This window comes from Perna viridis, chromosome 6 (genome assembly GCF_037379345.1).
Source record: "Perna viridis isolate PV_CMFRI_1.1 ecotype Kerala chromosome 6, ASM3737934v1, whole genome shotgun sequence".
Taxonomy (NCBI): domain Eukaryota; kingdom Metazoa; phylum Mollusca; class Bivalvia; order Mytilida; family Mytilidae; genus Perna; species Perna viridis.
This window is the reverse complement of record NC_142450.1, coordinates 27,452,156-27,480,007: the sequence shown is the minus strand read 5'-3', so window position 1 is coordinate 27,480,007 and position 27,852 is coordinate 27,452,156. Positions and strand designations below refer to the sequence as shown.

At 32.8% G+C, this 27,852-nt stretch overlaps 1 protein-coding gene across 1 annotated transcript; it reads left to right on the top strand.

Moving 5' to 3' along the window:
* The first annotated feature begins 335 nt into the window (after positions 1-335).
* LOC148614328 (uncharacterized) lies at positions 336-22,957 on the top strand. The gene is made up of 23 exons (XM_088590443.1): positions 336-348; positions 1,661-1,822; positions 2,292-2,468; positions 3,085-4,594; positions 5,038-5,219; positions 5,617-5,790; positions 7,044-7,184; positions 7,598-7,722; positions 8,291-8,440; positions 8,749-8,913; positions 9,730-9,867; positions 10,315-10,417; positions 10,750-10,973; positions 11,409-11,639; positions 13,095-13,554; positions 14,132-14,298; positions 14,825-15,058; positions 16,280-16,459; positions 16,766-16,926; positions 17,484-18,247; positions 18,850-19,103; positions 19,542-19,716; positions 21,110-22,957. Exons 1-23 carry the CDS (start codon positions 336-338, stop codon positions 22,423-22,425), a joined length of 7,206 nt encoding a protein of 2,401 aa, XP_088446569.1. The 3' UTR covers positions 22,426-22,957.
* The last annotated feature ends 4,895 nt before the right edge of the window (positions 22,958-27,852 follow it).

Genomic DNA, 27,852 nt, shown 5'->3' with positions numbered 1-27,852 from the left:
ATCGCTTTTTGATGTTTCTACCACACAAACATCACTAGTTATCGAAATTTTATATTAAATCTAAAGATTAAATGTTTTCTTCAAAGCTTACCTTAAAGTACATTTTTATTCATTTCTTAGTGATTTTTACGTGATCGTCTGGACCTAATGTACACATTGAGAAACCGGAAAACATACTGGCACGGTCCGCAGTTCGATTTCAACATTTACAATCTGTGTTTTGCAAGAGATTTGTTTCATTTGTTTTTATTTAATTTCGTTGTGAGCGGACGAACGGCCCATCTAGATTTTTCGCGTAAAGAAAGATTTTGTTCTGATTTAACTCAGTGTGAAATATGAGCGTGGGCCGTATGTACGTTCATGTTGAACTCAGAAAGTGGGCACTATTTTCATGATTTTCAACGAACAACACTATATTAATTGCCACCTAGTATTGAAAAAGGCGAAACAATCATTGGCAACAAACTGCAAATAAATAGGGCATATCAAGGATCATAGAAATATTCGTGAACTTGAGCAGTGAGAGGTGCAAGTCGAAAACACCACTAAAGTTATATCTTAAAAAAGTTTTATTCATATGCACCATGGACACTGATATGTTCTTTCTGTCGTAGCTTAACCTTCCGTATTCATCCTCTCCGTACCGGACATTTTGTGAGCAACTTGGTGGGTGTTTCAAGAACATTTAAACTACCAGTGCAACTAGTTCAAGCTTCCATGTTTTAGTTGAGTCTTGGTTGCTCATTTACGTGTGTTTCTATGTGCGTGCTCCTCTGGTCGTTTCATGTTCTTTTTGTGTCTATTTTCTTTGTCTAGTCATTATCTATTGAATGCGTTCTTTTGTATTGCTGTTCGAATACGGGTCCCCTTAATTTCCACTCTAAGCCCAAGGTTTTTTTTCTAATGTTCTTATCTTAATCCATTTCAGCAACAATCTGTGCATTTTATGTAACTCATAGATGGAACAGATGTCAACCTATAAAAGGGAGCGTCGACCAAAACTGCAATGGGACCCGATACCGATGGGTCGATTTTTTTAACGAGACAGATTATTCAAGAATAAATCGCACAACAGAATGGGAATATTGTCTTATAACGCCACGTAAGTCCTTAAGACCGTATTTATGTATACTGAATGTTGACCTGGTGATTCACGTGCCTATTGTTAAAATGAAATTACTTTCCTATTTCATGGACAATAATTTCGTTCATGAGCATTGCTAAGCCACAAAATAAATTGCTCAAGTGTCAATCTGCTGTAGGGAACTTGAGACTGCATATTGTAATTGACTTAAGAAAAGTTGATTAACAGTATTTTGTTCTTCAAATTTAATCGAAACCCAATCAATGTGATATTAATCACTTCATCATGTCTGTATTCAAGTAAAGGTAACAGAACAAAATCGTACCTGTATATCAAAAATATACGTCTAGTCCTAACACTGCACTCTGGTTAATTAATGTTTACAAAAAATGTACATGTGTGTTGCAAAAGTGTGTCTTTAGAAACATGGATATTTTATCTTAAATACTGACCTATTAATTAGAATAAATATTGATTCAAACTGCAGTCTTTAAGTGCAAATCCCTATATTAATTGATTTTTTAAGTTTAAACATTAGAAAAATGTTTAAAATAATTTCGAATTTTAATATTTTAGATGTGGTGGATGGTGGTTATACAGATTGGACTTCTTGGACTGATTGTTCTAAAGACTGTCACGGAACCGCCACAAAACAAAGATATTGTAACAATCCGACCCCATGTAATGGTGGGAATGATTGTACAGACCTTGGAGCAGACATGCTGGTTAAAGACTGCGGTAAATATAAAGTCTTAGCACAAATAAATCAACTACATGTATTGGTGGTGATTGTTGCAAATAAGACGCTTAAGTCTATGTGTGCATTTCATTTTCAATGTCATAAAGAAAAATGTTTTAATTTTATTTTATATATGTTATATTAGACTCACATAAAGATGCGATAGTATAATTTAGATTTAGGTTTAAAAGGAATGAGTTCTTATCGTTTGATTTTAATCAAAACTTTCATTATTAATTGAATGAAAAACTTATCTATTCGATCCTTCATTAAGGCAACTTTATTATATATTTTGGTATATGCATTCGGTTCAATTTCAGTACAAAAGCAACGTTTAATAAACTGATGGACATACTCTGATTCTCATGATTAGTCCAATGTTTTCTTTATTTCTTTATAACTTGATTCATTTATTACGGAGTTAAATATGATAGTAAGGAACATTCTAAAAGGATTGGTTAATTGTAGGTCCACAAGATGGTGAGTGGAACAGTTGGGGATCTTGGAGCGCATGTGAACTTCCAGACGGATCTCTCTACTACGGAACTGGTACTTATACCCGGAAAAGATACTGTAATTACACAGTTCCTTTGTGTGGAGGAGAGACATGTGCTGGACCAGACACTGATACTGGCAATTGTAGAAGTAACTTGAGCCTAGTATAGCACTTCAGTATATCTTCTAAAATTAAGAACAAAACATTTCTATGTAGCATATCAAATTTTAAATATATATATATATATTAATATTGAAAGTTGTTTTTTAAACAAAACATGATGATCTGTTAAATCCGTGCTAATTAGATATGTGCATCACTGTTTTCTCGTTTATATTTTCCAAGAGTCATTTTTGTTTTAATTTTCGGCATCATCTATCTATTTTTTTTTTGTTTTCATTTTTGATCTACTGATTTTGTTTTGTTTGCACGTTTCTTATTGTCGCCATGTTCTGAATAAGATCTGTTTTGTGAATTGATAATTTCTTGGTACGTGTCTTTATTTTTTCATTTTTGTTTGTTAAATAAACGAAGATTACTGTCTGAATGTTAATTTTATTAAAAATCATCTTTCTATGACTTTTGTTAAATTCGCTGTCAAAACTGATTGATATTACGTGAATACCTTAGAACAATTTACAACAAATGCAATACTGTCTTAAATAAAAAAAAAAACCTTATATACTGTAAGCAAATCTGTTAATAGTGATTAAATAATAATTATTTATTTCTTATCATCTGGCATAAAACTTTGTGGTTTAATAGATGTACCTGCTTGTTTAACTTCGAATATATTGGACGAGAAATTCCTAGAGCCAGAATCACCAATGGTTATTTACACATCAGCAAATGTGGAATTTTATCCTCTTACCCAAAGCGAATGCCCTGGTCTTGTCCTTTACAATTACTGGAACTTCTACTATATGAATTCCTCATCAGAGAATGATACCCTTGTGAAAGGACCAGTCTTCAACTTAAAATTCAAAATACAATCTGGTGAATATGAGGTCGGCTTGTACAAGCTGTATGTAAAGATTGGATATCCACAGAACTTGCATAACTGGATGGAAGAGTCTATGTATATACAAATACTACATGCACCTCCGCATGCTTTCATTAGAGGTGGGTCCGGAAGAACAGTTGGTCATGGGACCTTTGAAATGGATGCCCAGTCTGTATCCTATAGTTTATCTCGGGAACCAGGGGATGCAACGGGTCTCACATTTATGTGGAAATGTATGAATTTTATTACCTCATCGATTTACAAATTATTACAGCTTAACATTGAACCAACATCTGCTTTCAATTACACTACAGAGGAGCAAGAAAAATGGTACCATACAGGTTTCACTATGATTGTGGAAAACGAAGTTCCATGGATCGAAGTTTCAACCTTGTATGATCGATATCAGTATTATAAGGGCGCAGGCTCGACTTGTTTACGAGCTGACGAAATGTTTGCAAAAGTATACTCTAGCACCAATACGTCATTAACAGATTTTGAACTTGTCCCACTCACAGACTTTTATAATATAACCTACCTTTCTGACATGTCTGATGGAGCCAATCTGCGTCGGAAAATTAATGATATTTACCCGCACCCATCATACAACACACGAATACAAAACGAACTTATAACATTTCTGGACACTTGTTATGAGAGCAGTTCATTATTACAAGACACAGAAGACTTTTATACCTTGCTCTCAAAAAGTCAACTAACTCTTGAAAGCTTACATATTCTCCAAGACTTTCCTTCAATAACAAATGTAACCAGTCGAACATTCTTTGACGATTTGAATGCATGGGTTGATACGGCGGTTGATTCATTGGTTCTTGCAGAACAAATGCTTAGTTTTTTAACTACATTCAGACGATACACTAAGCTAATTAATGATGGTATGGACCTTACACGTGTAATCGGTTTAGACATGTACCTACATCTTGCTATAGACCGGTCGAATACTTGCATATTGGACTTCTTAGACGCAATGATGGGCAATATGGTTGCTATCAACTCTAACGACTGGTATGGCATGAAACAAAAAGATAAATATTACAATGACTGGATTCAGAATGAATTGCATAAAGTGACGGAATGTCCAGATTTTGAAGGTGTGTCAACTGGGAAAGCCAACCTGACAATTACAGAGTCGGAAGTTCAACAAGGGATGGGATATGTCGTTATAGTACAAGTATCATACGAGGGGTCTGTCGCATACTTCACTCAATATGCACAAGCAGTTACTGGACAACCATTGCTAATTGACATAGAGTAAGTTTGGGTAAATGTTTTACAATGTTGCCTTTTGAAACCTATTCATCACGAATGTTTGTTCCCCTTTCAGATGATCAATTCATTTTCAAGTCTATTTTCTTGTCTCTCGAAACTAAATTTCATAGCTATTTTTTTAATTAAAAAAACGAGTGAAAGAAATGGGGAAATTAGATGTATTTGCTTCAAAAAAATAGATTGCGAATATATGTTTAAGTTCTATTGCCTACAATTATTATCTAACAAGAATATCATTCCTTTATTAATGAGTACTTTTATTTCATACTGCAAGCTTATAAGTAAATTCAATAAGATCAAATTGTACTTATTATTTGTACTTGTGGTAAGCTCTTTGAACAGTATTAACAGTATCGTCTTGATACAATTTCTTGATTGCTTAAGTTTTTGACCCAAATATTGCTTGTTTTATACTTATTTACCAGTTGTCGTTTAAACTGTATGAAGAAAACAGCAATAACAGCCACTATGTCATTGAAATCTTCATGTCCTCATTGCACTGAGAACCAATTACGTGGAGCTCAATTTTTGTGGAATGTTCGAAACTTTGATACAACAACCAGAATTTCATCAAACAATTCTAATTGGCAGAATTGGTTGTTAACAGGTATTATATCGAAATATTTTTTACTTAAACTGACATAGCTGTAGATTGATTATTTGAATAAAATAGTTTTTCATGATTTACTTTTTATCGTGGACTTTTGGTTAACGATCACATGATATCACAACTATAGGTTTTGTAAGTCTTGTTTAAGTTTCATTTTCCTTACCGCAATTAGGAATTATCATGTAGAAATATATATTTTGTCATTTTTCATCGGTACTTTTACATTAAAAGATGTTTTGCTTTTAATACTGATCCCACTGGTCTTTAATTGACAATCTCCATGCATTTGAATGGTAGACTTATACCCATACTCTTGAAACCACTAAAGAACATGACGAGACTTATAAACCCTATCATTCAAACAAATCGAAAGTAACCTACTTTATATCTGCAGATGTTTACAGTCGGAAATTTGTAATGATGCCAAACGTACTGACAGAAAATAGTGGATATTTGATAGAGGCCTACTTAGAGTTGTCCAACGGTGAGAGATTTTTGTCCATTTGGTCAGTTACAACTAACATGCTACCTTATGGAGGGGAATGTAGTGTAAAAGCATATACTCCAGGTATACCATTAACCACTTAAGTATATAAAATAAACGAAATATTTGTTAAAAAAGATCGTACCTAATATTTCCAGTATATAAATTTTCATAGTTTTTTTTTTATCAAAGATGAACTTCAGAATTTTAATGTAAAAATATAAGTCATTGAACAGGGCATTTTTTACAACAATATAATTATATGGATTATGTTGGAATTTTCAGATAAAGACCACTAAACTAAAAATAAAAAATTCTAAAAAAAAATAATGTTTGTAATCTAACCATACATTTTTTATGTAAAATATTCATTAAAAATGATTTAAACTATTTTTACATCATTTCAAACACTATAAGCTAAAAGAAAATATATATGTCTGTATGATTTTGCTAGTTCTCTAAATATAAAAAAAATATGTATAGTAAAACACAACGATGGTCCATGCATATGATTTCTTCACACGATTGTCAACAACTTTATGTTCTATGAAGGATGTAAAAAAAACAGATGCATAGTATTAAGTTTTCGTCAGAAAAATAATGAAGAAACCACGGAAAAGTTGTTAGAATGTTTTATTGATTGATTAATCAAAGAGTAATCAAGGGAACAAGGGAACCAAAATTCTAGAGGAAAAAACTGTAATCCATGTACCAGACATAGACAACAGACAACCACAACAAAGAACATAAAGCAACTAAAATGATAAATAAATGTACAAAGTAACAGAAGAAAATGAGCGACTCGGACTACACTAAAAAACTGAGAATATGGACCAACTGCACCGGTAAGGTAAGCGTCCAAATAAAAAGTACAAAAAGGACCTTGCCACTAACTAGTCACTTGGCACTTGTTCACTTACAGCGTCCTACATAACCAAACAGAACTATGATTTAGTGTCACCAAATCAAAGGGAATTGGTGATTGATTAAATCGTTGTAAATAGTATATCAAAACACCGAATATCTGTAGGAAAACTGTATGTCCTACTACACTTTTCTTCTGAGTAGGAGCGGGACATGCTTGCCATTACGGAGGATCTCATTTTGGAGAAGTTCACTTAGCAAATGCTTTATTTTGTGTTTGTGATTCTTGCTTCTTTTATCTTGTTTTTAAATTATTTTTATTACGTTGTATACATTGTGTATGGACAGCATCTCTGTTATCTTTTATGACATTTTTACAATGATTTTTTATTCTGCTGGCTATTAATTGTCCTTGTGTTTAAATAATTTGATATCATGTTACAAACTCTGTCAATCATTTTTTAATGTTGAAGATACATATCGAGTTATAGTGGAGGGTTGGAAGGACGAAGGTTTTAGATCAATTAAGAATCCAGCTCTTGATTGGAAAGAGCAAATAAACTACAGAATAGTCCAAAAACTCGGTGGAGAGGAAAGGCTTTTATATTATGGAGGTAAAAATTCTTGTTTAATAATGTGACTTTTGTTTTATGCACAGCGGTGATAGACATCAGTGCTTATTTAAATTATCATTCATTAATGTCGTATGCTTTGTCACAAATCTATGAAAAATATTTGAATTTAGTTTTATACTATTTTTTAAAAGAAATAGCATAAAAATTCTTCAACATATAGTGGGAAATTAACTATTTTAACAGAACAGAGAAAACACAGTTAAAAAAATGCTGTCTTTGACGTCTTGCTTTCACCTTTAGAATAGTATATAACAGATTGTTAAACAATAGTATTATTCTTTAAGAAATGTACAAATATATTTCTGGGTCTATAAATATATTTCTTAACTTGTAATACAAGTACTTGCGCTCCTAATGGATCTCATTATGATCCATTTTATCTCTTATTTCAGCCGAAGAAGAAAATTTCATTACGTTACTGCCTGGGTTGGAAAGCGACGATTACAAAACTTCTATAGCAGTACAGATATTTGATATTTTCGTTGATTTCAATGAATGTGTACTGAGTCCTGGAAAAGTACGTTTTTTATGTTCATTTTACTGCTTTTATGCAAATTCAGACAATAATAAGTAAAGACTTGACTTAGACTTGACTTGTGTGGGGAAATCTCTAAAATATGATACGTTTTTTATTTACATATACCATATCTTAATGTAATTATAGTCTTTTACTGCATACAGATCAGTAATAATGCATTAATCTTATATTTAAATCAACCAAATCAATCATGAAAACTGTTGCATGTACATTATATGATTGTCAACCAAAGGAAAAAAATAAGACGGGTTATGTGGTGTATGATTGTTTCTAAAAAGAAATGGAAGTGTCATGGTACTTTTTATAACTTGTAAAATCGTATGTTAATCGCATTCGCGAACACAAGGAAGCAAAGGTTATTGTCGTAGGGACTCGAGTGCATCAGTTGTTAATTACTTTAAGAAAAGGGTAATAACAAAATAATTGAACTCAGCAATTCTTTTTCGAATCGTTAGATTGTTGTTATAGTTTATAATAAGATAATTATGAAAGTTGACAGTTTTTTTTCTTGTATTTTTCTATTTTTTACTTTTTTATATTTTGATAGAAAATGCCAACATACAACAACTTCGACCCAGCAAGTGTTTCAGCATACTTGATTTCAGCAGCTGAAGATATTGACTACTACCTTCAATCAGGGAATGTTAAACAGGTCGCCATGAATTCAGAAGTAGCAGGGTCATCTGTTCATGATCTTGTAAGTGCGTGATATTGTATCTATTATATAATATTGATTATCTATCAATACTTAAATCTAGACAATTTTTTATTAAACAAAGTGTTAATTAAAGTCAAACGATTCATTCACTCAGAAGGTAATCTGGTAGACATTTTAATCATAGACAAGAAGTAAAAAATCAAGACTACGTGTTATTTATGATAATTTTGATTTAATACCTTACGTGATTAATCTGTAGAGCACTACGTACATTTATCACTGCATGCTAATTATGGCCTCAATAGTAATGTTTATAATCTCTCTTATTTTGCTTTGTTTGTTTGTAGACAAGACCAAGTACTTTACGTGATATTGATCCTTACAATTATGTACATATTGGAGCAGAGACATTAGCAGATGGTTCCGTTACAAATATAACTTTTGATGACCTGTGGAACCAACTAGAAAATCCTGATACCGGAGACAACGATTCAAATAATGAAATTATTTCGGTAGGTTAATTTTCAATAAATTTCTTCTAACAATATTTACAAGGTGATCAAACACAATATCTGTTCTTTTGTGTTTAGTTTCTATGATCACACGGCAAATACTTCTGTTTTATTAAAGTATTTTGATAAAGGATTTTAGAGTTTGTCTGACAATATTGGTCGTATAAAAAGTTGATAAACAACTTTTAGGTATTACGGCTTAAACAAATATATTTTTAGTACATCGCTTTTGTGTGAAACAAATAAAATTGGTAATAACCAATCAAGATCTGCCTATGGATATAAATATGTGATTTTTGAAAAAAATATTACAAGTATTTTCCATTTGTGAATATATAAGACTTCGAAATATCTCAGCATCTGAAAAAACTTTATCAACAAGACAGCATGAAAGAAACAAATGAAATGATAATTAAGAGTAGAAAGAAAGATTCCAGCGGAAAAAGGAAAAGAATGTATACCAAGGATGAAGACAGGGTAAATAAACGCTAATTGCAGAGAACATAAAATAACCAAAATAACATGTACAATAAAACAAAAGTAAGTGAGCAACCCGGACTCAAATAAAACTGGAAGATGGACCAGGTACACTGATTTGGAAAGTTTCGTCTGCTTTTCTAAAAACATCCGCCGATGAAAGCAAATTATGGCATGGAGCAGGTGGGTACAAAAACATAAAGGTCCATGAACTAAGTTATAGATGTCATTTGTATGCATGTGCCACCAACTCTTCACAATGTATTTATTATACTAGTTTAACATATATTGCTCAATAGCATAAGTTGGAGTTTCCCACCTTTAATTGTGTTTTTGTAGACACTGACCAACTTTATCGAAATGTTAAACTCATCGGTTGAAGATGCTGACGGGACATCAACTGTCAACATTAAACAGTTAATTAACAGTATCGGCACCAATATTGCTAACAAACAGTTTGTGTCAAACAAATCTGTCGTAAGTAGTGTACTAGTCAACACAACAATAATTCAAATAAAGAGATGAGGTTCATAAGTTCAGCGCGCCAATACATAATTACACTAATCATTAAATAAACTCAAATTTCTATTAATTTCCGAGTCCAACTAAATTTATGTTGAGGTTGAAGATGTATTTAATTTTGGATATAAAAATGAAAGCGTCCCCAGAACTGAATGTCTTTGTCAACGGCGTAAATACACTTAAAACATAACAAAATAAATAACGTTTGCAGGGTTCGAACGTGGTATAATGTCTGAAGAGAACGAATATAAAAACTGGTTACAAACATAAAGCAATTTAATTTCATTTCGAGAGGAGTTGCCGAACATGTTCTAAACTATGTTTCATTTTAACTGAATTGATAATTATAATCCGAAAACCTTTCAAGCACTTTTGCCTCAAATTAAACTCTAAAATTTTTAGATAGTAGCGTTAGAAGCAACTGAAAAACTACAAGATATGTTACACACATTAGCTGACAATGAGACTTATCCTAAGTACGAAGACTACTACGACATTTCAGAAGGTAAAATTAAACAAATGCGTAAGAAATAGGAATACATATCTACCATTTACTTCAAATCAGGTATTTTCAGGTCATAACGCAATCATTATTTTTTTCATTACGTTATTTATTAATTTTTTTTTTTTTTTTTTTTTTTTTTTGTAATAATTATTTTCAAATACCAAACTTAGTATTCATGACTTGACGTAGAAGATATGAACGAGGAAAACCACTAGAATGTCGAATTTGTCAAGTTCTGATGCGGTATAGAAATCATTGTAATTGCAGGTTATTGTAGATTTATTTATCAGACCATTCTATCATAATATATAAAAATGATGACATTTCCACAGGAATGTTGAAAGTATTAAACAACGTTTTGGAAGGACTGCTTCCTGAATCTTGGGCAGATACACCTTCTGTTACGGATATTGATAGTATTATGGATCTTTTAGACGATCGTTCGTCAGTTTTACCGGACAATGTTTCCTACAGTTTAACCAAGCTTGAACGCGCCTTCATAGTATCAGAAATAGCTTCAAGAAATAAAATGGAAACACAGCTGAAGAATGATATTGTGAGTTGAATAAATAATACAATAGATTTGATTAAATTTGTAATTAATAATACCCAATCATAATAATATTGCCCATTTTGATTTTGGCATGCTTAACATGTTTAAATGAGTAACCTCCAATCATCAGCCTTTTAGGGCATTACTAAGGAATTTAAAATCGTATATAAGAAGTAGTCAATCCAAAAAATATTCAATTTAAAAATTAATAAGTTCTAACTTTGCATGTCAACGGAGACACATTATTGTAGCCCCATTTTGAATACAAATTGGGTTTAGCGACAAATCTGAATGAAAACGTTTCATTTGCAAAGTGTTAAACTCCTATTGTGATGATATAGCTTACACTAGGACTACCTTCATGCCATTATTAAAATTATATAACTTAACTGTATATGCACATGTATTGGGAATCTTGGTATCGTTCTGTTTTTTCAGGTACAAGAACAAGTTCCTAAACTACTACGAGGAATATCGTCACTCAGTTCAATTCTAGAGATGTTAAATTATCGTCGACAACTTAAAATGGAAATAAAAAATGGTAACATTACAACATCACAAGATAAGACATATGCGTATGAACTTGTATCTAAAGGGGTAGAACAAGGAGACGTCAACCTTGGTTTCAATTATTCCGTGACGTCATCATTGGATGAGCAAAATATCAAAGTAGGTAGAGCTGTGTAAAGTAAATGTGAATAGGAATTACCAAACTAAATGTTCTGTAATATCGAATTATTATATTTGGAAATTATTTGAAATCAAGAGGTACCCGTGGAAAAGTTTTTTTCCAATTAAAACCCAAAAGTCAACGCCTAAGAGTACAACTCGGTAATGATATGTACAGAAATTAAAAAAAAACACAAGGAACTCTCACTACACAAATACTGAAACGCAGGTGTTATAGTAGAATTTTTTAAAAATTTTGTATAAATATCCATCCAAATGCTAAGTTCGTGCTCGGTGATTGACTTACCATTAAAGTACAACATATTAGTATGTTTCAAATATCCTTTATTGGATCAAACATTGCTTAAATTTAATATTATGTTGATCATACGACAGTGTCAAATAAAAGGTGTCTCAGCATGGATTGAGTATAATATTTATTGAAAAAAAACTCTATTTATTTGAACAAAAAAAAAACATAAATCATTAGGACTTTTTAAGGTAATATATGAAACCTATCACACGGAGCATTTTTTTCTGTCATCTTGCAAACTCATATGGTCGTATATATATATTTTTTCAATTAACTCCTTGTGTTTAAAATATGTAAAACATTATGAATTTATTTAGAAATATTTCAGATATAAACTGTAAATATTCTTTTTCAAAAGGATAAAATTGGTGGAAAAATTTCTTTCAAAGGGGAGCAAATTGAGGGGAAAATGTTGTATATTCTGTGATCCCTAGTTTTCCTTTTAAAATATTAAGGAATGTAAATCGGTGTTCTTTTTAAACTTGTTTTTATAGTACGCGGAGTGGTAAAAATACACTACAGAATCCATATAAAACGTGGCAAAAATGCCTTTTACTATAGCTGAATTATCCCAAAATCAAGTTCGGTGACCTTTGTCTGTACTTTAAAAAAAAACTAAAGTATGTCTATTCATCTTTGAGAAAAAACTAGGGAAATCTATCTTCTAGAAATATTAGGCATGATTTACCTAACAGGAAAGGGAATAGATTATTTAAGTCTGAAATGACGCGATGAAAAATAAAATTTAAATCTGTATTTAGTACACCAACCCTCTGACATTATATAATGTACGCCACGCAACGAGTTGCGATTATATGTTTTTTACTTGCGCTTCCGTCATTACATGTTGTCGCATAGATAGCGCCTTTATTATGATTTATAATTACCTTTGATTAAATAAAAAAATAAACACAATTTTATCAATCTAGCACAGTTTTAGAATATAGATATATGTATATCAAAAATTGCTGATACTTATATTCAATTATACCGTGGAAAATAAACATGCGAATCATTTGATCAATGCTTATTTTCGTTGGTTCGATCACAAAACCTGTGTAATTCTCTTTTAACAAATTCATTTTCAATTTCACTAAATATATACGTTATTGTGAGATATAAATCAAATATTGTATTTGAAGGTGACGTCTTTCACCAATAATCCTTTTTCATGGCATGACGGTTCCAGATTTATTACGTCACAAACAGTAAATGTTAAAGTGGAAGATAACGATCTCGTTAACTCTCCCGTTATGGTATCCAATGTTAAAATAAAGAACAATTTAAAAAGTTCTACGACAACGTCTGTGCAAGTTGCTGTTCCGATTGATATTTCCGAAGCATTTTCAAATAGTTTTGTTTACAAAATGTACTGGAATAATCCAGAGGACTCGCTATTGTTCTTCATAGAAAATGTCGAACCTTACATAATGCACAAGATTTATGTAAGCCAAAGACAAAAACCTTCTGAAAGCAATTATGACTGGAAAACAGAAGTGGATTCGTCTGAAAGTGCTAACGGCAAAATTACAGTTGCTGTCAATAAAAAGATTTGTTCTTCACCCTGCCTTGTATATGTTGGTGTTCATTTGTCTAGTTCTGGTAAGTACGTCTAGATAAGTACGAAGGGGTTTACTTGTGAATTGTTCTCACACATTTAAAATAGATTTATTATGTAGATAGCAGTGATTTATCGAATGTTCCCACTATAAAAAATATTTTATAGTTCACACTCTGAATTAAATTTGGTAATTCAACTCTCTTCTCCCATTAAAACGTCAAAAAACATCACAAAACATCACAAAACAAATACCAGTCAGCCGTTCACAAAATTGTAGAAGATCACGTTGAAAATAGAAATGAGTAATGGAGGAAATCTATATAATAAATAGAATAATCAATTGGTTATCATGAAAAATCTAAATATTTTCACAACTTTCAAAGAACGCCTAGATTTAACGAGTGTGCCGCATTTGGTCTTTCCATTTATTTATCCTATTTTTGCATGTGGTAAATGTTATATTTTGTATTGAATCATCATTAATCAGTGTCCGTAAAACAAATGTTTACAGTGAGCTATGAATTAAAGCATTTAATGTTTAGTAGTATTTAACACATTTTAATGTATTTGTCTGTCAAGTTTTATTTTATAATTCATAAGGTGTTCAAATGTCACAAGTTTCTATTGGTAATGCTACTCTTGGACTTGGACGACGACGACGACGATCTACAAGACGAACAGTCTCACAACAGACAGAGTTAATTGAATACTCAGTCGCAGGGATAACCACAGGATGTAGAGTATGGAATAAAGGCACAGAAAGTTGGGATAAAACGTCATGCAAGGTGCAAAATTATAGACAACAATTTTGACCATAGGTTACTGATGTGGACTGCTTTATGTTTGATGTTGAATATACTGAATACATTCTGTGATATGTATTGTATTTCTATATTTTCATATTTTCTTTGTGTTTTCATATTATGTTTTTCCAAAGTATATATTTTATATTATTTGAAAAACGGTGCCATAGTTTTTGCATTCTGATATGCAACTACATGTATGTGCCCTGACAGTAGGTGTGAAAAAGACGGAAATTCGTTTTACTACATTTGTACATTTCTGAATACCGAGCACGCTGTTCATCCTGATTGAAGATAATAAATACTGTACCGGTGCACCTGGTCCATGTTCCCAGTTTTTAGTGGAGTCCGAGTTGCTCATTTACTTTTGTTACTTTGTATGTATGATTTTAGTTACTTTATGTTCTTTGTTGTGTATGTCTGTTTTCTATGTCTAGTCTTTGTCCCTGGATTACATTCTTTTGATTACCGCTATAACCTTGGTTCCTTTGATTACTCTTTCCTACAGGTCTCATCCCTCTCAACTATTCAAGATACCATATGTGAATGTACAGACCCACCTGGAGAGGATTTTGCCACAACTTTTTATGTTCCACCGAACACTATTGACTTCAGTACCGTCTTTGACAAGTTTGATCTGAAGAATAATGCAGCTGTTTTTGCTACCGTTATTTCGTTGTTGTTGTTGTTTAGTCTTATTAATATTTGGGCTTACAGACAAGATAAATTGGATCCCAAACGGGTGAGTTAATTGATAGGTATTTATAACAACAGGTTATTTTTCCTGACAAATCAATGTAATTGATCATTCGTGTTCAGTTTTATGCTGTCTCCTATCTACCATTTGTTCACTTTTCTATTATATCGGTTTTGAAACCAGATAAAGCTTACAGTCCTTGAACCGTTCCGCGCAACGGTTTGACGGATCGATGACCGCTGACTGATTGATCGCAGACGGGTCGATAACCGATGACCGGCGACCAATCTGATCGCAGTTTAGTTATGTAAAATGACGAATAGTCTGTTAAAAATAGAACTTATATAAAGTAAAAGTACAAAATTATATTTAAATCTATTGCATTATGTAAATATGTGTAAAATTGACAAAGAAAACAACCGAAACCGTAAAATATATTGTGGTCACGTGATGCGATCACCGGTTTAACCGATCGGTTTGACGGATCGATGACAGATCGGAAACTGATCGGTCATCAATGACCGATCGCAATTTTTGTTGCACGGATCGGTTCAAGTACTGTAGTAACTCTGTTTCAAAGCTAAATTGAATGTGTAGTCTAATTTGTTTAAAACGAAAACATTACTTTGAAAGAGTAGTCACAAGGGAACCAATATTCTACTAGAAACCAAAATAATGTATCCAAGGACAAATACAAGACAGGGAAAACAGACACATATAACAAAGAACATGAAATAACCCAAACAATACGTACACATCTAGGCGACATAATTAAATGAGCAATTGACTCCACTAAAATAATGCGGGAGCTTGAGCCAGGTGTACACGTAGGGTAAGCACCCCCTGCTTGTCTAGAAACACCCACCGAGTTGTTAATAAAAAGCAAGTCCAGAGTAGACAAAAGAGGAAAGGAAGACTATGACACGTATGCGTTGACAAATCGGTTCTATGTTCTAGTTGTAAATGGATATCCCGTATTGATTCAGGAGTTCATGATAACGACAATAACACTTTTGTGGTGATGACATTACTAAATATTAATAGGCATGAAGTTTTGATCCTGTCTCTACTTTGCGTTTGCAATATACTTACGTTTAACACAATTTACAATATAACATTTTATAAGAAGAATAACTAATCTTTAAAAAAAAATGACAAAAATTAAAAGTTGGCACTTGAAACTATTCATTTAATATGTCTTATGTATGACAGGATATATATTTTTTTGTTGTATCAAGCTTACGATAAATGTCAATTTTTTTTAAGTGGGCTTTGTCATACCTCCAAGACAACTCACCATATGACGAACATCTGTACCTTCTAACTGTTTACACTGGGCTTTATCGAAATTCTGGTACTACCTCTAATGTTCAGATTCATATAATTGATGAAAAGATGAAAAAATGCAGCACACGTACAAGGCAATTGGAGGATGGAGAAAAGAAGGTTTGTAATCGCAAAAAATAATATACGCGCATGTTAATATTGTCGAATACTATTGATATAGGGAAAGAGATATCGACTTTGATGATTTGGAAGTTAGATTACCATTACCAGTATTTATAAAACAGAATGGATTTTTTTCCTTCAAAAACTTGGCGGGCAGAAGTGTACTGTTAAATGATATATTTAAAACCTTAAAAGAAATGTGTAATCTAAACAAAACAAAATAAATACTGACTTGGCTTGTTTTATTTTGCTTAATATAGTTTAATTTCTATATATCGAAATCAGTTTTATTTTTTGTAATAGGGATTTGGACAGGGCAGCATACGTCGCTTTATAATGACAACTCCTTTTGCTATAACGGACCCAACAGTCCTAAAAGTCTGGCATGATAATAGTGGAAAGGGGAATAGTGCATCTTGGTACCTACACAAAATAATATTCCAGGATATTAAAGATGGAAAAAGGTAAAAAGCTTCTAAATAAAGGTATCAGTTATTTTCAATTAAAAGTTATGATTAAGGCTTAGTTTAAAAAAAAATATTGTCTGAATTAAAACGAAAACGTTCTCATTTTGGCAAGTATTATACGTTAAGTAAATTCAGAAAAAAATTAGAATCCTTAAACATACAATAGACATTATTACATCCTGATGTTAACGTCATTCAATTTGTTCATTTGTACAAACCTACATTTATTACAATAAAAAGTATGTCATTTTGATAAAAAAAAATCACATTCTTAAAGGATGGTAATTTATGCAAAGGTTAATAATAGTTCTACTCTTAATATGAATTGATAAAAATTATGATCAATGGAAAAATAATTTGTATCTTTAGCTCGATTTTGATGATCACTGCTAATTAAGTAGAATGGTACATCCATGCATAAGGAAAGCCGAAAAAGACTTATTGTACTTGTTGTATTTTTTTCTGCTAACTTGAATGGACGCCTGAGCTACTAATACTTATTTAGTTTTCGCCATGCATCGGATTATCGTTAATAAATTTGATTTTTTGTTTAGGTTTACATTCATCTGCAATCGTTGGTTGTCGATAGATCGTGAAGATGATGACATCGAATGTACTCTACTAGTTTCAAACCCCGACGACGTCGAATCTTTCTCAAATTCTTTCAGTACAAATTCTCGCGAAAATATGACCGACAGTTATTTGTGGCTCTCTGTAGCACTAAGACCTAAAGAGGATAACTTCACCAGAGTACAGCGATTGGCCTGCTGTCTCGCTTTGTTGTTCTTAACTATGATAACAAGCGCAATGTTTTATGAACAGGAAACTGGTAATAAGATATCCATTGGCCCATTCAGCTTTACGATTGCTGGAATATATATATCGTTTGTCAGTGCTCTCATAAGTGCTCCGCCAGTACTGTTTATAACGTATATATTCCGTAATTCAACATCGAAATCCCATAATAAAAGTCCTGAAGCGGAATCTAAAAAACAAAGTCTGCCCTATCAGACTATATTTCTGGCCTGGGGATTGATAGTTGTTACTATTGCTCTATCCGGTTTTTTTCTAATATTATACAGCATGGAATGGGGGAAAACTAGGTCCGAAGAATGGCTTTTGTCTTTCTTCTTTTCATTTTTAGAAACAACAATTTTGATTGATCCGCTTAAGGTTATAGTGATTTCCGTCGTGCTGTCCCTAATTTGCAAACAGAAATCCTCACAGAAATCGAAAAACCTAGACTACAAAAAAATAATGAACGAGGCGAGAAGACGATCATTATCATCTGGATGTTCAAGCTTGAGAGGAGCTCGAGGTATATATAAACGTAGTGTTGACGGTTTATATTTTTTTTCTGTTACGAATAAAATTTGCTATTTGGTCTGTCTGAGTCTTGAATTTTCTTTATTGTAAAAGAAACAATATCATAACTGTTTTACCTCAAAGATAAATTATCAAAGATGTGTTATGACCAGGCTGTTATACTGTATTAAGCTATTTCATTTTACATGTATTTCTAGCTACCGACACACAAGTACTTTTTAACGCAAACGACTTGTATATCAACCGTATTTCAGCTGTTTTAGTACACTAATGGATACATGTCTGAAAGCTGCAACATGAGAAAGATATTTGTATCTGCCATATTAATTTAAAATATTTGCCTAGTACATGATTAGTAGTACATGAAACATTAGGTAGATTTATTAAAAACATGAATACGCACTTCAAACTAATACGAAACAAATGAAAAAAACATCGATTACATGATCCTTTAATTAATAATTGATTTGTTTAATATAAAGTAATTCCGTCCAGATCATTTTTATAAATCGCGATTAGTATGTTAGTATAAAATAGACTGTGTCATCAAGCGTTCATTTAAATTGGTATTAATATGGTGTGTATACATTTTAGACGATGCGGTAAAAGGATCGAGCCCGCTAGAACAAGAAGAAGTAAACCAGCTACGCAGTTCACGGAAGGAGGTTCTTAAAACCAAACGCATAATTGCGGAAATTGTCCTTTACCTGATATTTCTTACAATTGTTTATGTCATTAGCTTTAATAACAGGGATCCAAGATGGTTCTATTTCAAAAACCATATAGAACAACATTTGATAGAAAAACCGAATTCTGTATCTATTGATACCCGGGTAATGTTTAAGCAGGTAAAGATTTGTGTTTGAATTTTTGCATTTAATTTGTTTAATTCATTTTTTTTTTTTTTGTCAAAAATAATGACTACGGAGAAAGCAGCAAAAACAAAGTGCAAACAAGGAATGAATGATATATTTACAAAAAAAACCTATTCAAGCTGAAAGCAGTAACCGAATAAATACATTTTTTCCTAAGCTATTACAATCATAATGAAAGAAAAATGCCCAATTCAAGTTATACATCACCTTATGAATTTTCTTGGATCAAAACGCTGTTTTTTTTTTATATCTGTGACTGTGATGGACGGGGTTGTTTTTCTCAGTTACTACTACGCTAAGATCTATTATACTAGAACAATAATTTATTTTTAATGAATATGTAGATTTGAGAAATTAATAACACAAAACAAAATTTTCACTAAACAAGCATTTGGTTGTTTTCTTTTTTAGATTGGATGTGCCGACCAATTGTACACTTTCATCAGCGGAACACTGTTACCATTTCTTTTTCCATTGCAATCTGTTTCTAGAGCTGTTTTGGATTCTTACGAACGACAGTTTGTCATGGATATTTTAAACTTTCGGGTTGGTCCTGTCAGGTTACGACAGTTGCGAATAAAGGAGGGTACATTGTTTACTTTTTTGTTTACTGTTTGTTTGTTTGTTTGGTTTTTTTTGGTTTGTTTGTTTGTTTGTTTGTTTGTTTGCTTTTTTTTTAACGACTTTTGTTTTATTGTTATCCAAATTTAGCAAAGGCTGTTTTTTTATAAAGTTGTGAAACTACATTATAAACTTTTCCGATTAGAAAATTTTAGTTAAACAGAAGGATATATTCTTTTTTGTTTGATTGTTTGTTTGTCTTTGTTAATTTTATTTTACGAAAAAGTAATCAAGGGAACCAAGGCTATAGCGGTAATCATAAGAATATAATCCAGGGACAAAGACCAGACATGTAAAACAAACACACACAACAATGAACGTAAAGTAACTAAAATCATACATACAAAGTAACAAAAGTAAATGAGCAACTCGGGACTCCACTAAAAACTGGGAGCATTGACCAGACCAGGTGCACCGGTACGGTAAGCGTCCTCTGCTTTTCTAGAAACACCCGCCGAGTTGCTCATAAAAAGTCAAGTCCGGGGTAGAAAAACGAGGAAAGGTTAACTATGACCCGTTGAATAAATCAGTTTTCATGGTACTGATCGATACATCATAACGATCCACGAGTTCATGATGACGACTATAAAATTTCTGTAGTGATGAGTTCAATCTTGTAGCATCATAACCCTGTTCCAGAAGCCTATTTATTAGACTTCTAGCCCGATACAAAAAGTCTGCGTAGTTTCGGCAAGCTCTGGCATAACGTATGAGTTGTGATATGAACACTCCATTTGCAGGAGCCGAAGGGATGCTGCCACAGATGAAAGGAAAGTTGACAATTCTGAATGAAAAGTCATCACGTTTGTCGTAGAGTTTGGTCAATAGTTTTACTTTATCATCGATTTCTAAGTGTAGGTCACTGTTACTTTTTTTTCTCTCCCAAAGTAACGAAATAAGTTAAAATAAAACTGAAATTACGATGGTAGTTTAATTAAAAACGGTTCCATGTCTAAGTTAACAACAAAAGTACATATAGTGGTTATTCGTAATATTTTTTTATTCAAGCCTTTTTTCTTCAATATGAATGAGATCCTATAACCTACTTAACTTAAGCCGTATCAACTCCCTTGTGGAACATAGGCAATTGGTAGTTCCTTTCCATTGATTCGGTCATTTCATAGTTGGTAAAGAGTGTTTAAGCTATTTCACTTTCAGCCTTTTCAATTTCAAGTGCTCTCCTCCAGTTTAGTTTTAGTCGCTTTTCTTACCTTGAGGCTTGGCAATTGATGTAGTTCGTGCCTCCCGCAGTGCATGCCATAGCCATTTCCATACCGTAGTTTTTACTTCTTACATTCTTACCTATTCTTGTACAACCAGTTGACGAAGTTTTAATTCTAACTAATTCTATTTTACAGAAAGTTGCAGTGCATCTAGATACAATTTTACCAATACATGCTTCCCGGACTACTCACTTTTGAAAAATGATGACCAAGATTACTGCATTGGTTGGACGTCTCTTCCTTGTCCTGAATGGGAATCCGTTCAACAAATTTCGTCTCCTGCATGGAAATCAACATCTGCAAGTGACGTGTGGGGGATTCCTATATGGGGTCAACATTCAACGTATGCAGGGGGTGGTTATTTGGCTGATATGTCGATAAATCTTCAAATATCAAACCGAATGCTGGAAAATTTGAAGCAAAACAAATGGATCGACAGGAAAACTAGAGCCGTGTTTATTGAATTCACATTATACAACACAGATGACAATGTATTTCTCTACACGACGCTCTTGACCGAATTTCCCGAGACTGGAGGAACCATACAAACAGCAACATTCAAACCGTTCCGTCCTTATCAACACGTTGGTGGAATAGGTATTTTTGTTTTTATTTGTGAGATCTTGACGATTATTGGCATGGTAACGGTGGCAATCAAGAAGATTGTCTATCTACGAAGACATAGACTTGCGGCATTTAAAAACGTATGGAATGTTCTTGATCTTATAATAGTCTCTTTTTTCTTTATTTGTATTGTAACGTATATCGGAAGAAGCGCAATGATATCATATGCGATGAACAAATTTAAAAAAAGCAAACTGAAGTTCGTGAACTTTCAGCACATTGTTGTATGGGACGATCTTTTTAATACTTTCCTCGCTGGTATTGTATTTTGTATAACATTTCGAATCATGCGAGTTCTACAATTTAGCGAGCGAATCAACCATATGGGATACATTTTCTCATACGTCAGTCGAGATATATGCGGATGTCTGTTAATGTTTTTTTTCGTCTACATCGCCTTCGTCATGTCCGGTTATCTGATATTTGGACGTCAGTTGGATACCTACAGAAATATCTTCGTTTCAGCAACAACGCTTACAAATGCCATCGTTGGTAAAAATACAATTAATGACTTATTCATTGCAAGCCCTGTTCTTGGGAGACTTTACTATTTTTGCTTCGTTTTCTTCTTGTTATGGGTTGTAATGACAATGTTGAATGCCGCACTGAATGTTGGGATTACAGATGCAAATACTTCGTTTGTACATACAGCATCGGCCGTGACTTTGCAAAAACACCTTTGGAATATGGTTAAAGATGCTATTCGAACAATCGTTCCGGTAAAAACAGACCCTAAACAGGAAGTAAAGAATAAAACCGTTTTGAAAACAAATCAGTTGTTCACAAAACAAAAATCGCAAGTAGGTCCACTGGATAAAATTGCGTAATTAGTTGTAAATGATGAACTGAACCGGAATGATAATACATTAATTTAAGTGCATGACCCGTATGAACTCTTGCTGTATTTTGTTTTTATTTGTAATTGTCTTTACGTGTTCTTCATTTTAAATGTTTTAATGTACATTTGATACCTTTCCTATTAATATTTTGATGTACGTTGTCAATCAGTGTAACAAACAGCATGGAATTTCTCTAGATAAATCTAATAATCTAGATATCGGTATTTGGAAGCAAATAAGAATGTATATTTGTACTGAGAATTATTTGTATAGATGAGAAGGTGATCGCAAAGTCTAAAATCCATCATTTCCACAAGGTATTGGTGTGCTTATTACAATATATATACTGATTCATAGCGTGACTAACAAAAACCGGTTCAATAGTTTGTCTTGTTGATGACAATTTTTGTTACAGTTGTTACATAAGTATACACTATTTTGGATAAAAGATAAATTAATAACGCGTAGCTATTGAAAACCACATATTTTAACCCTAAACTTGACAGACTCGTCAATACATCTGGAGTGTTGGGTCGTAATCTTGAAAGTGTGAAGAGCCTCAAATGTTGCTTGCATACCAATAAACTATAACATATTTGTTTTGGACTTGACTTGATTATTAATCGGATAATATTTGGGTAATTTACTTTTACCCTTATTTTTATGTTCATTGTTGTGTTTATCTGCTTTCATTGACGGTTATTTGTCCCCGGAATACATTACATTGATTTCCCCTAGAATCTTGGTTCCTTTGATTACTCTTTTAATTTGTAATTTATTTTTAAAAGTCTGTTATGCTATTACTTATGGCATTTATATCTCATTTAGTTTAAATGGAAACAACACTTTGTTCTAAATTTCATCCTCTGATCTGAATCATGTTCTGTTCTTAATTTCATTTCATCACTGAAGTCTTGATCAGAAACTTCACATTGTCATTTTTGGCTAGATCCTTTAATCACAGTTTCCGTTATATAGATGACGTATTATCTTTAAACAATCCTAATTTCGGGGATTTGATACATTGCATCTACCCCAAAGAACTTTAGATAAAGAATAATAAAGACACTGCAAGATCAGCCTCATATCTTGGCCTACACTTAGAAATCGATGGCTAAGGAAAACTATTGACCAAACCTTACGACAAACGTAATGACTTTTCATTCAGAATTGTCAACTTTCCTTTCATCTGTGGCAACATCCCTTCAGCACCTGCGTATGGGGTGTTCATATCACAACTCGTACGTTATGCCAGAGGTTGCCGAAACTATGCAGACTTTTTGTATCGCGCTAGAAATCTAACAAATAGGCTTCTGGAAAGGGTTATGTTGCTACAAGATTGAAGTCATCACTACAGAAGTTTTATGGTCGTCATCATGAACTCGTGGATCGTTATGGTTTATCCATCTGCACCATGAAAATTGATTTATTCAACGGGTCATAGTTTTCCTTTCCTCGTTTGTCTACCCAGAGCAACTCGGCGGGTGTTTCTAGAAAAGCAGAGGACGCTTACCCTACCGGTGCACCTTGTCCAGTTTTTAGTGGAGTCCGAGTTGCTCATCTACTTTTGTTACTTTGTATGTATGGTTTTAGTTACTTTATGTTCTTTGTTGTGTATGTCTGTTTTCCATGTCTGGTCTTTGTCCCTGGATTACATTCTTTTGATTACCGCTATAACCTTGGTTCCCTTGATTACTCTTAGACAATTATTAGTCAATCAATAAATACAAAAAACAAATGATAATTATATGCAATATGTCAATTTAAGCGATTTATCGGAGGGTTAGGGTAAATTGTTTTATATTTTACTCCAAAACCCTACGTGTTACCGCATCTATCGTGCTACCATTGTAGTGCTGAGACATTGGGCTACACGATGATACCTAGATGTATTAGTTCATCTATTCATGCTGGCCCAGGTGGACTTTGAAGTTCTAAAAAATTATCAAGGGAACCACGATTCTTGTGGACATCAAAACAATTATTGAATCACAAAATCGTATTGCTTTTTGACCCAGTGGAGTACAAATATAAGCTTAAATTGAAAAAAAGAAATAGATATATTCTTTGGCGACAAATTGATTTGGTAATGGGAGGTATAAAAGTACCTCAAGATAACCATGAAGTTCATGAGGGTGGGAGTTGTGCACGGTGGATACTTCGAGCCCATATATCGATAAATATACACAAGCATTCAAATGGAAATATAAGAAATAAAAACAAAGACAATTGCTAAAATCCAGGCGGGCACACAATTCCCCCGGCAGGGAAATGTTGTCCCTTACATTTATTTTGAATGCTATCTAAAATATCATCAAAAATTTTCCAATGAACAAAACTAAAACTAGAAATGGAAAAAAAAATGTCATTTCGAACATCAACTTCCCTTGTCAGTCACGTTTAATTATTTGAGTTAATACATACTCATTTAAAGTCATTAATTTGGATTGTCTCGTTTGACATGTAGACCTTTTGGGAACTTAAGGAGAATTTGAATCATCCATGTTCTCGGTTTCAATATTCATAGCAGAATTTTCCTGAACTGGCGTAATATTTCCAGATCTATCTAGATTTCCAGAACCAGGCCCAAATTCACTGTCGTCATCAACGTGACTATTGGCGTCCCTGGTACTCCTCAACATATGCTCTATCAGAACGATACTCAACTCCTGGCCCAAAAACATGCAAACCAACAACATCACTACCATAACTTATAAAGGATCTATATCATGTATAATCGGCTGAACACTTCTCCTTTAAGATGATCGAGTTTTGGTTTTGATGTCATGGTGAGTGCTATTATAAGTATGAACGGGAACTGAGACGTGCTGTCCAATTAGCCATTTTTCAGATTCCATTGTTCCTGATATTTCTATTAATAAAGTGATTGATTAATTAACAATTGGGCTTTTTCATATGCTGATCTAAAAAAGTGCTTTAAATCCTTAACATACCTTAAAAGTGCCTTTTTCTTAGAATCAGAATTTATACCAAAAAAAAAAAAAAATTCCACTTCATAACGAAGTTCTCGGCCAAACATTGAATTGAAAGGAGATTGATCCGCGGTGTCATGGCGAAGTGCTATTATTAGCATGAGCGAGAGCTGAGGTACGTGCTGTCATATTTGACCTTTTCTCAGAATACATTGTGCCTAACATGCCTATTTCATACACTCCGTTACCCATTGGGCGATATGGTGTGGTTCTAGATTTTGATAGTTGTGACTGCTAGTACTTCATTGATTAAATTTGACTCAAACTTTGCCCCATGATCAGATTGGTTGATGAAAGCATTTGCTTTAATTTGTAGCTGACATATTACGAGTTGGAATCGCTTAAGCGTAACGAGTTAAATGATCAGTGATAATCAAAATTTATTGTATTCCTCCTTTTGCCATATGTAAAGTAAAAAAGACTTGACATACCTATTCTAATGGTTCTGTAGTTTGTATGTTGACAAATTTGGAACCTGAAGCATTTTCCACAGTTCATTATCTATTTCTCTACATCATTTGACATGCACGGCGAGTAAAGTCTTTCTCTTATCAGAGATAAAGTCCAGTTTCTATCTAAATTACCGACATCGTCATGTAAATTAGTACGAAGCTGCTGAATAACAACAGATAGTAATACTAATTGTAACCGTTTTTCATCACTAGGTACTATTTCGCTGTACAAGATACTTCTTTACCAAATGGTCAGTGCATTGCAATGTCTTTTGATATTTTGGACCATTCCTCTAATTTTGGTGTTCTGTGATTAGAAAGAGCATCAATCCACAATTTTAGGAATGGATCAGTCCTTTCTGCTTTCCTGATATCAGACTTACTATATTGACCAAGCTCTTGTCCTTTTATGTCGTCATCATGTGGTGCAGCGGCTTCAGATAAGCACAATAGTTCAAAGAAAGGGTTGTGACTTAATTCCTATGAAAAGCTATTAAAATTTGTCATCGGGAATTTCAATATATTGATGTCTGTTTGTCTATAATTTATTGTTTATATTTAACGAACACCATACATATTTTTGCTTCATGACTGGAGCGGGGGCAGACAATAATAATTGCTTTATTATCCCACTGTTTGTCACAAAAACATTATTTTCTAATGGATGTACATATATCTTTACGTTTAAGATATTTTCCGTCAAACCTTTTTCTTCACGTCCTGGCTGTTCGATCTCCCTTTTCATTTTCGCAAGTGAGTTTTTCAGAAAATTTTCATTTTTATTATTTGCATGATCACCAACTTCTTCAATTAAAGGGTCATTGTGAACGTGCTTCACAAGTAGTCCCTTCAAGCAAAGATCGATACCATAGATAAAACTTGTTATCCATATTTCAATCATTTGACAAACGTCTTGCCATTATTTAGAGTATCATCTTTTTGTCTATACTAACCAGAAAAAGAAACCTATATGTACTGTTTATTTTAAAACTGAGAGTAACATATACGCTGTCTCAAATTCTGGAATTATGATGAATTATTTTCAAATCGGCACGTGCCATGTGCTTCAAATATGATTAATAAGAACACTTTGTATATCTAGAAACGCCAGCGTATATCTATTTGCCTAAACATTTAGGTAAACACGTGTATCAGCAAAGTGTAGAAGCAATATGTAGACATTTGCAATCTTATTTTGAAAATAGATAATAGCAATGAAATTATAGAAAACTTAAAATTCGTTTCCAAAGCTCAATTGAAACCTTATTGTTGAAATGTTTTAATTGTGTGTTTATATTGTAGAGTATAATGCACTTATCATGGAGAATGAAATTCTGAGAGAAAAACAGAAATGTTATTAATGCAGGGAAAACAAATTTAGATATGTCTCAGTGACATGTGAACACACAATATACCATTTGTGTTTAATAAGAACATCATGTAGATGTGGTTTCAATTTTCTAGATGTTCTCTGCCACATACTACATTAACGATACATCTTATACATTGATATAATACTTCGCAAAGATCGACATGTTTATGTTCGGAAAAAATGAAATCATGCATATTTTTCTTTAAAAAAGTAGTGACCATTTTTAAATCGCTATTTCTGTTTATTTGGTCATTGATGGGTTTTTATAAATTTACAAATTGTAGGACATCTTTCTTATTCGTGAAATGAGAAATTGTAGTCGAAAATACAGCATTTGTTTGGACAAACTTATTTAATTATGGTGTCTATCGACGTTTATATGTGTCAAATCATTGAAAATCGCATTTTCCACCAAATGAAACAATTTCCCCCTTTTAGTGTAGTATGAACTCAAAAAAGTGTTTGATAAAGCTTATAATGAAGACATAATTTTGCAATTGCATTTCACTGAAAGGAAATATAGTACTCATAGTAAACAAATAGCTGTATGTGTCCAAAATACAATCATTCTATCGGTTAATCGTCAATCATGAATGCA

What these genes read in the sequence shown, in the direction of transcription:
- LOC148614328 (XM_088590443.1), top strand. An exon ending in TGATACTGGCAATTGTAGAA is followed by an intron (nt 2,469 to 3,084) that starts GTAACTTGAGCC and finishes GTGGTTTAATAG; the next exon opens with ATGTACCTGCTTGTTTAACT. An exon ending in CACAGCTGAAGAATGATATT is followed by an intron (nt 10,974 to 11,408) that starts GTGAGTTGAATA and finishes CTGTTTTTTCAG; the next exon opens with GTACAAGAACAAGTTCCTAA.